Below are 15,431 nucleotides of genomic sequence, written 5' to 3' on the forward strand. Positions count from 1 at the left end.
AATTTGTCTGCCTTTTCCATGAATTTGTCTATTTTCTCCTCATTTTTGTCTGCTTTTTGCTTCAACCCTTGGATAGCTCTGAATATTAGAGATTTTAATTCCCTATCAGGTAGTTCTAGTGCCTTTTCTTCTACTGGAAAGTCACCTGGTGTTTTATTTTGGACACCTAATAGAACCATCCTGTCCTGTTTTTTTATATGTTTTGATATTGTCTGCTGTCTTCAGGACATTCAGTAGTTATTTTCCTTGTTTATTGATTGTAGATTTGTTTGTTTTGTCCTGCTTTTTTGTTTTATGTGGTTATGTCTTAGCAGGCAGGTTGTGCATTCTTTGTTGTTTGCTCATCTGCAGGCATGATACTTTTCACCTCCTTCTCCAATGGGCAGGGTCAGTCACTCAGGTATGGTACAGCAGGGCAGGTCTAGCTGAAGGAGAGTTGTTGGGATGGGTTGTTTGTGGTATGTACTAGGGCCGACGGGGCAGGCTGGGAATCAGTACAGGGCGGGTTCCGATAGTCTGTCCCTGTGCTGCTTGGGGGTGTGATGTTCAGTGCACGGTGCAGGTAGGTAGGAAGGAGCAGGGAGATTGTGATTTGTGCAGCTAAGATGGGTATGGGAAATAGGAGAGAGAGGAGAGAGGAACAGGACCTAAAAACAAACACATAAACAAACAAACCAACAAAAAACAATGCTAAGGGAGCTTGCCATTGGAGTGGAGAGATGAGAGACTGAGAAATGGAGAAAAACAAAAAGTGGGAAGAAAAAGAAAGAAAAAAGGTAAAAGAAAAAAATGAATAAATAAAATTCAGAAGGGGAAAAAAAAGAACCCCCAGGGATCCCACCATTGCAGCTGTGAGGACTGGGGAAGTTGCTCTCAGGCCATTAAACACAGCCTGGCTAGAAGGGGTAGAGGTATCACACAGCACCAGGTATTCAGGAGACAGGAAGAGAAGGTAAGTATAGACAGACGAGAAACTGAGAAATGAAGAAAGACAAAAAGGGAAAAGAGAGAGAAGAAAACAAAACAAAGAAACAAGAAAAAAGAAATGCCCCCAGGGATGCCACTGCGCATGTGCGCAGAGTAAGGGAGTAGCTCCCATGCCACGCAATACTGCCCGGCTAGAAGGGGCTCCCAACCTGAGAAAAGAAGAAGAAAACAAACAAACAAACAAAAGCCCTGGGGATCCCACAAGCGTGGCGGCATGTACCGGGAAGCAGTTTCACAGTCGAGTGAATTTCACAGCCTTTGAGGAAGAAGCAAAGACAGCACAAGGAGCCAGGTATTTGAGAGAAAGGAGGGGGAGGTGGTGAGAGGTATGGAAAAAATCTAAAGAATTGAAAAAAAGCAATACCAGCAGCCAACAAATGGCACTCAGGGAGCTAGGCAGTGCCGGCGGGTAGAATCCAAGCAGCTCTGGGATGAAGGCATTGCTTCCTGGCCATGAGACTGTGGCCACAGGAAGCAGAGGAGGCCAACTGGGGGTGAAGAAGGTTGGGGGGTGGGAAAACGCATATCACTTGTTACCAGTTGTTCTGCCTCCTGACGGAAGTTCCATGAAACCGCTTTCTCATACCCCCTGTTCACCAGTCTCCAATAGGAATCCAAGATGGTGGATCCCTGCTGCGTTAGCTGATAGGGGACCTCTGCATGTATGTCTCCTTGCTTTCTGTTCTCTGTCAGTTTCTTATTCCATTCGTTGCTTGGCTGAGCTCTTTGTGTCTTCATTTGATGCTTAGGGTTTCAGGATTGACATGTGTCTCTGTTTGACTTAGTTTTTCAGATCTTTGCTGTGGAGGGATGGTGTGTTGCTTCTGTCTGTACAGCCATGTTGCCCAGAAGTCACCCCTGAAGTCTTCTTAAAACCAAACAATAGTTTACCTTACCTAGTTAAAAAATGCCTGCCTTGAGCATTATGTTCTTTTAAGAACTACCTATACGAGATCAGGTTGATAACTGCAACTCAAAAGATTACACAGGAACCTTAGGGGGGCAGTGAATTTATATTAATGGTGGGAGGAACAACTCAGAAAAGGAGGGTGAGAATGGTTACACAACTCCAAGAATGTAATCAATGTCACTAAATGATTCATGTAGAAACTGTTGAACTGGTGTATGTTTTGTTGTGTATATTCTCACCAACAACAAAATAAAATTAAAACACCGAAAAAAAAAGTTGTTAAATGACTACCTGATTTGCTGTGTAAACTTTCACCTAAAACACAATAAAATACTTTTTTAAAAAGGCCATAAAGAATTCATTACGTGCCTATAAAGATATGTTAACATATTTATACTACATATAAATATGATTAATGCTATTGTACAGATATGTATAAAGTGCTACGTAAAACCAAGTTGGTAAAGCAATTACACCTGGGAGAGTTGCTCTAAGAAAATGGGGGAAGATTTCCTTCTTAAGCTAGATCCACAGTCAAAATCTGTATAAACCAGATGTCCCAGCAGGTAAGAGTTAGATTACCAAGATATGAAGAACAGTGGCACATGCCGTTTATGGGCCAATACATTTAAGAGCCTGTGTATGGCCCTTGAGCTCTCTCTTTCTCTGCCATAGAGACTGGGAATCTAAGATGACCTCATTACAAGATGGAAAAAAACAAACAAACCAAACCTGTTGCCGTCAAATTGATTCCGACTCATAGTGACCCTAAAGGACAGAGTAGAACTGCCCCGCATGGTTTCCAAGGAGTGCCTGGTGGATTTGAACTGCCGACCTTTTCTTTAGTAGCCATAGCGCTTAACTACTACGCCACCAGGGTTTCCACAAGATGGAAGCAGCCTGAACTACTAAATCATTGTAAGAACAGCTTTTCTGGAGAGTTTTCTAAACCACAAGAGACTTTTTATGAATGAGAAATGAGATGTTTTTGTGTTTTATCACCAAAAAAACTAGAGTTTTATTTATTATACAGCATAATCTAGACGATCCTGATTAATTCATCAGTTTTTTGACATAAATCTACTACTAGCTCCTTTCTTATTATAACTCATATTTGAATGGGGCCAGCTAGCTACTGAGAAATGGTATGCAGAAGGGAGGAATCAGCAGAGGCAGCCTGTAGCCTCCACTCTGGTTAGTGACATCAAATGCCCTCTCCACAGAAATACATTACTTGCTTTGCCCTGAAAGCATGTCACTCTCACTCTGCAGTTTGTGGCATTCAACAAGTCTTTAAGGTTCATAGCAAAGCCCTTTAAATCATAGTCTTTCTGTGACTGGATGTGCTGTGATCCGGTAATCGCTGCTTTCTCTCTTCTATTAACCATGCTTTACATTCAGAATTTTCCTCTATTTGCAGGTGAGGTCAAGATCATAGACGTTACTGGTAGCATGGTCTCCTCCTTTAGCTCTATTTTCCCCTTCTATATTCAGTGTCATACCGGGTCTCCACAAAGACTCCCTAATCTCCCAAGGTCACTCCATGGGTTTTGACCACTTCCTTGTTTTATTCAAAATGGAATTCTGGGTGGGTGGGGGTGGGGATGGGGTTGTTTGTTTGTTTCTCTCTCCATTGATAATACCTTTGTTTTCAATGAGTTTTGAGAGTGTAGGAGTAACAATGCCTGTATGTTACCACCTTGAAGTACCCAGATCCTAGCATTTTAGTGTTTGAATCTTTAGACTTGCTCTTCAGATTTAAATGTACTTAAGACTGTTTCTGTTCTCTGTCTTTAATGTTGTCATTTTCCATGATTCTTGACAGTATCAAGTATACACCTTCTGGAACAAAGTCAAAGGAAGGAATAACATTGAGTCTGAAGCAAAGCCACTAGTTTCAAATTCCACAGAACTACTCTTTACCAGTGAATAAAGTTTTTTAGAGGTAGTTTTTAAAAAAAAGAGTAGAATGAGCTATAACTTGGGTTGTTTGTAAATAAACAGACTGATGGATATTTTCCTTACTTTCATTTTCACAGTTGGCAGCAGAGTTACATTTCGGTGCCAGATATATTTGACTACAGTAGAGAATGGTAAGTAGCGCCAAACTAACCAGGCACTGAGAAAAGAGTGTCAGTGTCATTTGCACACAAACACAGCTAAAGGAGAGGCTAGATAATAAGCAGGAGCTAGGGTGGTCTGGAGAGGTCCTCACCCAGCAGCAATGCCTGGACTAGCGGGGAGGAGCCAGATAAAAGCCTCCTGGCCTTACCGAGCCCATTTTAAATAGTCTTATTGTTCACATTCTTATCTCTTTAGTTTTGCCCTCCATAATGTTCATGTTACAGAATAATACACCTTTATGTCTCACTTAACTCTTTACATTCAATGGAAAAGCATACCAGATTTTTAAGTTAAAATATATTAATCCTTCCTCCTAAGGTTTAACCACATTAGATATAAGACTATATAAGACTAATCTAAGATACAACTATTGGTCTGTACGTGTACCTGGAGAAAAAAGAAAGATGGAAACCAAAGACTCAATGAAGAAACTAGTCCACAGGACTAACAGTGCACACGAACCACGGCCTCATCTAGCCTGAGACCAGAAAAACTAGATGGTGCCTGGTTGCCACTATCACCCGTTTTAACCAGGGACACAATAGATGATCCTGGATAGAATAGTAGAAAAATGTAGAACAAAACTCAAATTTCTAAAAAAGGCCAGACTTACTGGACTGGCAGAGACTAGAGGAACCCCCAAGACTACTGCCCTGAGATACTCTTTAAACTTGGTACTGAAACCACTCCCGGGTTCACCTTTCAGCTAAATAATCGATTGGCTCATTAAAAAAAAAAAACAAAAAAAACAGTATCACCTGTGAGTACTGTTCTTCTTTAAAAGAATCACCTAAATAAACATTTACCCTAAAGCAAAGACAAGAAGGTGGGGCGGGGGGAGAGCTAGATTAATGGAAATGGCACAATCAGAATGGCAATAATGAGAATGCTGACACATTGTGAAAACTGTAACCAATGTCACTGAACAATATTACAGAAATCGTTAAATGGGAACCTAATTTTCTGTGTAAACTTTCACCAAAAACACAATAAAATATTACAAAAAAAAAAGAGAGAGAGAATATATATAGACTAATTGTGACCACAAAACTAGACTGCCTGCCTAGTTAATAAAATAGAAATTCTCTGGGGAACCTGGAGTAAAGATTTTAAAAATTATCTTAAGTAGAGTTTCTGAGACTCGGAGTGGAAAGCTGATTTCTAAAGTTGAGAGGCCAGTTGGACATCTGTTTCTTTGTTAGTGAAGACAATGAAAGAAGAACACTTCCACACGGTATAGTTAAGCAGGGACCATGACTGTGAGTGATGGCTGAGCTACAGACCTCTCTGAACTCAGTGCTATTTCAAACAGCAATTTTCTCTCGATATAAACACAGATCTATTTTCTATGGTATTTCATATACTTTGGAATTGAATACAATTCATCTTTTTAAAAGAATGGCAATGGAAGGAAGGAATGTTTATGTCTCTATTGCTTGACTCACCCTGATCCACATACTCTGTTATCGGAACTTTAGAAAAATTAAAGGTGGAAGAAGCAAAAGCCATAGTTATGGATGGATGGAAAGACCATATATTTTAGAAATTCCAACCTTAGTTCAAATCTTAGTTTCTCGACTTGGAAATTTCTTAGCCTTTCTTAGCTTCAGTTTCTTCTCTCTGACTGCCCAAACTGTAATCAATCATTTAATTCTTGGACTCCCCACTTCTCTCTATCTGTACCATCTAAATGGTACCTATCCCATTGTAATTTTACTAGAAATACTGATTCATTCATTCATCTAGTAGATTGATAGTGCCTACTCTAGGTTGAGTTGGTTAGCAGCTGAGCGCTTAACTGCTGTGCCACCAAGGCTCCTTCTAGGTTGTGTACTTCCCCCTAATTACAGAGCATACAAAGGTGATTAAGACAAGGTTCCTAGATAGACATTTCTATAGGTATGTGCAAATGTGGGTGCAGGCACATATATTCATTGAATATACAAATACAGATACTCCTCAGACATAACCAAACACCTTCCAACATTGGTTTTCTGGGTTTGGAGGCTTAGGACCATAGATTCATGGGACAACTCAGTCAATTGGCATAACACAGTTCACAAAAATCATAATCTGCATCCTAGTGAAGTGAGTAACATCTGAGATCTTAAAAGACTGCAAGTGGCCATCTAAGACACAACTACAGGTCTCTACTTACCAGGAGAAAAACAGATAAGAGGGTAACCAAAAGCACAGAAAGAAACAAGTCTACACAAGCCACAACCTCATCTACCCTGAGACTAGAAGAACTAGATGGTGCCCAGCTACCACCAGTGACCATTCTGACTGGGGTCACAATAATTGGTCCCCGATAGAATGGGAGAAAATTATGGAGAACTCAAATTCATATTAAAAAAAAAAAAGCCACAAAAACTGGAATAGTAGAGAACAGAGGACTCCCTGAGACTATCACCCTGAGACACTCTTTAAACCTAGAACCGAGCCTATCCCCTGAGATCACTTTTTAGCAAAATAGCCAAGTGGCACACAAAATAAAGAATATTACCTGTAAGATCAGTGCTCTACTTAAAAACCATCAGTATGAGGCCAAAATTCAGCAATTACTCAAAAGCAAAGATGAGAAGATAAGAGGGCAGGGAAACTAGAATACTGGAAAGGGGAACAAACTGAACACAAATCGAATATTGACACATAGTGATAAATGTATCTAATGTCACTGAACAATTTGTGTGAAAATTGTCAAATGGGAACCTAACTTGTTGTGTACACTTTCACCAAAAACTCAATAAAATATTTAAAAAGAAAAAAAAGACACGGTTCCTGCTCTCAAGAAGCTTATTCTAGGTAAGAGAAAGAAATATAAGATGGCAACATTAGATGCTCCAGTGTAGGTATCACAAGATGTTATGACCAGCTGTGACCCTAATACAGCATGTTTTCTCCTTTTCAAAACAGGCAATTGAGAGCTTGACATAACTAACACCATGATGAACCTACAAGTTTTCTTTTCTGCCTGCCTTCTCCTTTCTGCATACCTTTGTTAATAAATTTGTTTTGCTCTGTCCAGCCACCTGTGACTTACGACACCCCACATGGAGATTAGAACCCAGATGTTTGGTCTGTAAATCTTCAGCCTGATAAAGAGATGTCTGGTATGTATCTCTTTAGCCTGATAAGGAGTCTCTTGTAGTTATCTTGCAATGTGCAACTCATCCAGCCATCTGTGGCAGATGTGCCAAAAGACACTTCTAACTCTTGTAAAAATCATATATAAACTCTAATGTAAAATTGCCTTTCGGGACTTCATAAAGACAGCCTGTGTTGCTGCCAGACTCCCCGTTGGTGTCACCTCCTAATAAACTTTCTCTTTCTGACTTGGAGTACGTTTCATTGGCTCGACTGCTCCAGGACATGGACCCTAATTGGGCAACACAGCTGAGAACATGTGACATCAGAAGAACAAGTCTTTGTACATGCCTGTCTTATTTCTTTTACTGACTTGAAGACACAGGCCATGTCTCATCGTTGTATCCCCCACAGTGCCTTTACCATGGTTGTTGTTGTTGTTGCTAGGTGCCATCCAGTTGGTTCGGACTCATAGTGACAGTATGTATAACGGATTGAAACGGTAGGAGACAAATAAATATATTAGGATGAATAAATTTTGAGCTTTTAATAAAGAGAAAATACAAGTTTCAGAAGTATGATAAAACTATACTCCGACAATAGGAAAAACAAATCACTTCAAGTACTCAAATATTTGTTGGTAAAAGGTAAAATATTTTTAAATACTAATTTAAAGGTAAGAGCCTCTAAGACTCTTCTTTTGGGCATAAAAAAACATACTATGGTAAAGCTAAGAGCCGACACTGAAAGAGTTTCCATGCTAGACACTTCACATCATTTTCTCTCACTACTCTATGACATAGGTATTTAGTGTCCTTTGACAGATGGAGGAACTAAGACACAAAAAGATTATTAGTCCCAAATCATGCAATCGGCATATGGTGGAGGTTGGATTCCAACCCAGCCCTGCTCGACCCCAGAACCAAGACCTTCCCCACCAGGCAATATGGCCTCACCTTCTGAAGCCTCTGCATGAGTGAAAGGCCCTAGACAGGCTGGGGGAGTCAGTAACAACAGAGAAGGGAGTTGCAGAAATCTCTTTGCCAGGGGCAGATTAACCAGTAAGCAAGATATGTACGAGTTTACTTGTGTTTACTTACTGATCTGTAGTGCACAATTTCACAAGGGTTTGGTGAAAAACAGGTGAAACTGGGTCCTACAGATTAGTAAGCACAAGTAAGCCTCTACATACCTTACTTGCCGGGTAATCTGTCCCTGCTTTTAGCCTTTCAAGAATTTACACTGAATAAAAATTTTGACTGACTTATTTTCAAAGACTCAAACATAAGTTTTTCAGTCATGAATCTTGCAGTGTTTGCATTCAAATTTCAAAACACATTCTCCAATTCTCATCATGTTTAATTCCAAAGATTGAGAACCTAGATTTTTCTTGTACCAGAATATTTCACATAGGGTACCAGATCTACATCATTTCCCACATCCTAGCCTGTATCTTGGAAACCCTGGTGGCGTAGTGGTTAAGAGCTACGGTGACTAACCAAAAGGTCAGCAGTTCAAATCCACCAGGCACTCCTTGGAAACCATATGGGGCAGTTCTACTCTGTCCTATAGGGTCGCTATGAGTTGGAATCGACTAGACAGCAACAGGCTTTTTTTTATTCTGTATCTTGCCCATTGGCACTCTTCTCACTAAATCCACTTCTCTGGGAGGCAGCCCAGAAAAGAAATACCATTAGAGTATCTGGTGTTTACCATAAACCTGTTGCCATCCAGTCAATTCCTACTCAGAGCAACCCTACAGGACAGAGTAGAACTGCCCCATAGGTTTCCAAGGCTGTAATCTTTACGGAGGCAGATCACCAGACCTTTTCTCCCTTGGAGCCACTGGTGGGTTCCAACCACCAACCTTCCAGCAATCGAGTGCTTAACCACTGTGCCACCAGGGCTTCTTAAATGGTATTTAGAACCTCTAAATCTGGAGAAGTGCTTCAGGCCCGTGTTATTTGAATTCCTCCTTGGGGCTAGTTTTGTGCTCTTCCTGCAAAGGAAGCCTGGAATAATCCACTGTTAGAAGGTCAGAGAGGAGCAAAGGGTGTCACAGAAAAGAGGAAACGGGCGGTAGGAGAAAAAGAATGGAAAAAACCGAGGACGTAGTGATGTCCACGGGAACTTTACAAGTGGTGCCTAAGCTTTTCTCGTGTGCAGAATGCTGATTTGGGGTTCGCTGGCAGAAGCACAGTGGTGGAATGAAAAATGTGTACACAGATCCACGCACCTAAATCTCCTTTTCAACTGTCAACTTGAAGTACAAAAGATGCAGAGAGACAGAATGTGGCACTTGTTCACCCCATATTATCCAGAGAAGGGACAGCTGACCAGTCATGGCAGTACCACACCTGTGGCTATGACAGGAGATTGGAACTTGAGGCCACTAAACCACATGTATTATTCCCTTTCATCTCATACCATGCACCCCTTACAACCTTCTGATTGCAATTAAGGTCCTCCATCTAACAGTTTTAGCCAAAGCCGCCATCATCATAGTAATAGCAATAATTACGACATCTCAAATAATAATAGTCATGATAATAATGGAAATATTTTTCACATGGAAAATGTATCATTTTTGACAGATTAACTTCTATATTTCTTAGCAAAATTAATACATTTTAATACTTTTAAAACAATCTCCCTCCTTGCTCAACACACAAATCAATTTTCTAGCTTCCTTCCCCCCATTCCACAGTCCCCATAGTCAAACAGACATACATACCCACACACACACACACACATACACACACCCCATGTCCTTTAGTCCACGTACTCAGACTATACTATTCTAAATTCAGAAGCAATGATCTTTAAGTTATAGGACAGTGGAATAAGCAAGGATTTTGTTCTCAAATTCATCTAGGTTCAAATCGAAGCTTCTCAGCAAACTGTAATCATAACTTCTCTGAGCTTGAGTTTCCTTGATCTAAACAGCTTTGGATAAAATATGGGACCTCCCAAAAAGTGACACAGGGAGAGTCACAAGTTCCACTGCTGAAGTGGATAGTGACCCTACTATTGATAGAAAATAGGGGGATTTTCTATGTATATTTGAAATGAAAAGATAGACTTTCTCTTTTTAATCACCATGGAGTTGATTAGCCCATCTCTGCATCAACCAGGACTCCTGCATCTTTGCTCCTCTCCTAAGTCTACTGCCTCTTGGCAGTGCGAGCAAAAAACAAACATAAAGCTCAATCATGTTTCAAATTCTGGGGCACTCTGATAAAGATTCCATAGAAGAGGAGGTTGAATTTAAGAGAGAAATTAAATTGAGGATAAAGTATAGATTTAAATGATTCAAGCTGATGCCCATCTCCACTTCCATGGATAATGAGAAGCTGAGTTAGCTAGATGTCATTTTTGTAACCAACCAACTGGCAAGAGATCAGACTTACAATGCTGACCTTGCCTTTCTACCTGAGGTGTCAAAATCAATAGCAGCCTGCCCTCCTCCCCCACCACACAGATCACTAAACATGCTGGGTATCCTTGACTATGTTGTCTACACTCAAAGGCTGATCTGATAACATGCCTGTGAGGGCCATCGAAGAGATATCACATCTCCGTGACCCCAAACCTGCTCTGTCTGCTAAGAAGTAATTGCACATAGCCAAGAAACAAAAACATGCCAAGCCAGTTGGGTGATATCCATGTGGCTGTCAAGATAACTTGAGAAAACAGGTAGCTGAAGACAGCAGAAAGCAAGGCTTGCAAAAGGAAAACATCTGTGATTAAAAAGAGAAAAAGAGCAGAAACAAAACCCCATAGTCAGCTTCTTAAGGAAAGGGGTTTTTCACAAGTCTATCTCTCTATTATACACTGAAAATGTATATGTATATTCATTCATTCATTCACTGTGCTAAACTGTCAGGACTATGGGGCTGCAGAGTAGTGGGTCCCACGCTTTACTCAGGAAAGTAATTACTTCTTCACTGCCTGCACTGTAGATAGATGTATTTGTGGTTCAACACGGGAATGCTCTTTCGGGGAATTGCAAACTCTCTGGGCCTTTCCCCTCTGGCATCCTGTTCTCTTGCTGTGCTGGTAACAGGACTGAGCTTTCGGGTCAAACCTTTTCTATAGCCTGCCTCCTCCTCCCAAGCTTGAAAAGAGATCTGGAACAACTAAATGGTAGCACGGTCCCTAAACTATTTTTTCCCCTTTACACTGGAGGTCATTTTGCTTTCCTTCACGTTCATTAAAGCATGAGCTTTGCAGAGACTAATGTTCATACCTGGTCTCTCAGCCTCTCTTGGTGGCCCATGATTGCTGTGGCATGATGAGGGTATTTCTGCTTTAGATGTTCTAGGAAAGCTTCTCTCTTCCTATCCATCTCAGATGTTTGCATTCCTAGGATTTCTTTGGAACTTCGGGGCCCACCTAGAGTATGTCTTCTTGGGATACTGTGGGAAGACTTGGAAACTAAGATGTGACCTTTACCATTAGAAAGGCATTCCTTGGTTCTGCGACATTCTGCATCTTCTAATGAGGTTACATGCAGATTGCTTTTTCCTTGTTCTGAAAGACAAAAAACACAGTTCACAATTAATGATTTCACACCAGAAGCTGCATTTACAGAATGCTGAGAGGGTTTGTGGCAGCTGTTAATATATTACCGTAACTTCACAGATCTTTTTTTTTTTTTTAATTTTGCAGAAAGAAAGGGGGGAAATCATCAATCAAAAGAAATATGAAAAATCGCGCTTGAAAAATAAAGATGTTCCAGTAAAAATTCTGGTATTTTTGACTCTTTTTCCCTGAGGTTATTCAAAGCAAAAATACTTGGTCAAGCTAGCTGTTTGCAGGCAATGCGGCTACCCCTTACCTTATTCTGTAATTTTAGGAAAGTTAACTCCAGTTATTCTGATTATTTCTTTACTTTTATTTACAGTTTCATCCTGGTATCAGGAGAGCTGTTAACTTTTTATAATCTGGAGATGATTTCTGAAACATTTGCTTTATCCCCAAGACCAAAAATTCCTATTGCCCTGTACATAAGTGGGACGATCACTGACATGTGAGCCACTAAAAAATTCTACTCCCACTACTAGCATAAGCCAAACAAGCATAGGAATATTATAAAAGGTAATAATTGAGGGAACATAAAGTTAAAGACTTAGATACATTTTACTTAAAGTGGACTTTACCTAAAACATACAGTGAAAAGGGAAGAGATGTGGTACATTTTGATGAGACCTAGAGACACTGCCTCTGATGTGGCCTTTAAGGGACAAGATGATTTCTATTTAGAGTAGATCAACTGAAGCAGCCAACGACAATGCTTCGAGTACAGGATAAAACAAAAAACCAAACCAGTTGCCATCAAGTCGACTCATGATGACTATGTGTGTCAGAGTAGAACTGTGCTTCACAAAGTTTTCAATGGCTATGATCTTTCAGAAGAGATCAACAAGCCTTTCTTACGAGGTGTCTCTGGATTTGAACCATCAAACTTTCGGTTAGGAGTCAAGCACTTAACTGTTTATACCACCCAGGACTCCTAGAGTGCAGAATACATATAGGATCTTTCCATTCACTCTAAAAGGTTGGGAAACGAGTGTCAGGTATAAATATTCTAGTTATCTGAGAAAAGGGGGTTACTTCCTAAAAACATTAGAACTGTGATAGAAAGTAATGGACATTAAGTAATGAACATTCAGAAGCACTTCAGGAGCTCACCAGGCCTCAAGGTTCTCTTCCTGGAGAGCAGTTTGTATCATACAGATACAGGCAGAATAATGTGTCCTTGTCCTGGAAGTCCCTGGAAAAAGCACTAGGCTGGACCTCAAGAATCCTAGTTTTAATGCTAAACTTAGAACAATCTGACCTCTCTCAGTCTCGTTTTCTTCATTAATAAAATGAAGATGGTTGGACTAGCATTAGATATGTAAAGAATCTTCTAGCTCTAAATCCTTTAAATCTATTATAAATTTTTAAAAAAAAATTAAAAAAGATACAACACTCTTGATTTTTTTTTTTTTTTAAATACAAACATAGACTTTATTAAATGCTGCTCAGTCCCCCAATGAAGATCTTTCGTTACAAAACAGCTTTCCACACGACTGCAAGTTAAGAGATTGGAATGGTACTCTGATAACAAAATATGTGAGAAATACTTGACCAAGGTAAAAACATACAAGACCTCTATAATCAACTTTCTCAGAACTCTAGTGAAGCCTGCTGCATTTCCTCTAAATAAACCAGGCAGTGACAGCTAGCGCTCTGCATCACCACGCTGTGGGACTCAAAGTCTCCATCCCTGGGTCAGGAGGGACTGGGGGAAGGGCAGGGTGAAAGGACTGGAAAGGCCCCGCCTTCAGCATTGACAGAGGAAGAGGAGGATGGAGAGGAAGCTTTGTCCACCTGCGTACTGCCTCTACTACTCTGCTCATCACTCCTGGGAGCTGCAGACTCAGGAGGAGCAATCCTAACGATTTTGGTTTACTTTCCCAGCTTTTATTTATATTCTGTGCTTTAAAAAGCCTGGAAATTTAAGTTTTCTGCTCAAATTCCAGAGTGCAGGTAATTCCCTCCAACATATTTCTGGGAGAGACAAAGGGAAGGGAAGGATTATACCTTAGTTTTATATTTTAGGAAATATTCTTTTTCCTAGACTAAGGTCTGCAGCAATGTGAAAAGCACATTATAAAAGGGAAGGATATACAGAGCAGACTACTCTCTGTGTGCAATGTAATCAAGAGAATTCAAGTCATAATTCTTACCACTCCCATAATTATCTCACTCATGTCACAGATGATGAAATTCATTCACTGAAGTGAAACTTCAGAAGTGAGCCAATAAAACAATGATTAGACAAAGGTTACAATATACTGTGGCCAGGACAAAACAGGGCTATTTAGTCCATATATTTTTTCATTTACAGTTGCCAGGAAAAAGTTGGCCTTTTAATTTATATTATACTGATGAGGTCTGTTGTGCAATTTTTACATAATCTCAAAAAAAGTGTACAAAACTGTGCCTATCCAGCAGAGGTGGCAGGCTTTTTTTTTTTTTTTTATTCAGCACTTGTATTGCTGAACACCCTTGATTTTTAAGGTTACTTTTGACACTATTAAAATAAATATATATAAAATATGTATGTTTTTAAGCTACCCAGGACAGATATGTAAGAGCTTATTTGCCAATTATTTATCTTTAAAAGTGCGGAAAAACAGATCCGATATTTGAGAGTTCTGATAATTTGAATACCACATAAAGAGCCAAACCTTCACACTAGTCACACATAGCAGCAGTGTCCAGAGTTTAGGCACAAACCAGCTCCGCTAAAGGCAATGCTGCCAACAGTTTCCCTCTTCTTTGCCTAGAAACGCTTGTGTATAAGAACTCTGGGTTCAGTCACCATTTGGTCAGATACAGAAAATATTTTAATCTCAGCCGGGTTTCCCTGTTCCAGTCTTCCATCCCTCGATGCCTCTTCTGGGACTAATTCTTCTTGTTTACCATCTTTCCTTTCACTTCTCATTACGTTGCTAATTATAGCGTCTCCATCAGACAGTGATGAGGAAAGGGAGGGGAAAAATAGCCAAATTAGTTGTTTCTGCTACTTTTCATTAGTTCTAGCAGTAAATTTAGAAGAGTTCTGTAACTCTTGGTTGAAATTATATTGAGGGGTTCACTATCATTTCATCTATTTAAAGGACACTTCTCATTAGGCGGACTCACATGATTGCTATCTTTTTTGTGGTCTCTTCCTTAATGATACAGAAGTAAGCAAAAAACCAAACCCAAACCTGTTGCAATCAAGTTGATTCCGACTCATAGAGACCCTAAGGACAAGGTAGAACTGCCCTACAGGGTTTCCAAGGCTGTAATCTTTATGGAAGCAGACTGCCACATCTTTCTACAGCACAGCAGTTGGTGGGTTCCAACCACTGACCTTTTGGTTAGCAGCCAAGTGCTTAACCATTGCATCACCAGGGCTCTAACAGGTAGATTGAATAAAGCTAGGTGCAGAAAATGCTGTATCTCAGGGTGGTAAATATGTGTGCAAACCAAAGAGACTTATCTTTACCTTTTGAGGGTGTGTGTGTGTGCACATGCACGAGTATGTATTAGCCAAAACTGCTGTACATGTGATATAACACTCTTGATTTTTAAGTGGATTTTTAAGATTATTTTTGACATCATTAAAATCTGTTTTTAAAGCCAATAGAATTCAGCATCATATCAAAAAAATAATACACCATGACAAAGTAGGATTCATACCAGGTATGCAAGGATGGTTCAACATTAGAAAATCAATCAACGTAATCCACCACATAAATAAAAGGAAAGAAAAGAATCACAT

The 15,431-nt window shown here is 40.0% G+C and overlaps 1 protein-coding gene across 4 annotated transcripts in view; it reads right to left on the bottom strand.

Annotated features, from left to right (window-relative positions):
- Positions 1-15,431, bottom strand: part of KIAA1217 (KIAA1217 ortholog) — a 401,508-nt gene that overhangs the window by 378,032 nt on the left and 8,045 nt on the right. For all 4 annotated transcript variants that reach the window (XM_012556703.2, XM_012556704.2, XM_004380531.2 and 1 more), the window contains exon 2: positions 11,358-11,641. In XM_012556703.2, coding sequence (XP_012412157.1) covers positions 11,358-11,641 — 284 coding nt within the window. The remainder of the gene's footprint in view (positions 1-11,357; positions 11,642-15,431) is intronic.

This window comes from Trichechus manatus, unplaced genomic scaffold, assembly GCF_000243295.1.
Source record: "Trichechus manatus latirostris isolate Lorelei unplaced genomic scaffold, TriManLat1.0 scaffold00075, whole genome shotgun sequence".
Taxonomy (NCBI): domain Eukaryota; kingdom Metazoa; phylum Chordata; class Mammalia; order Sirenia; family Trichechidae; genus Trichechus; species Trichechus manatus.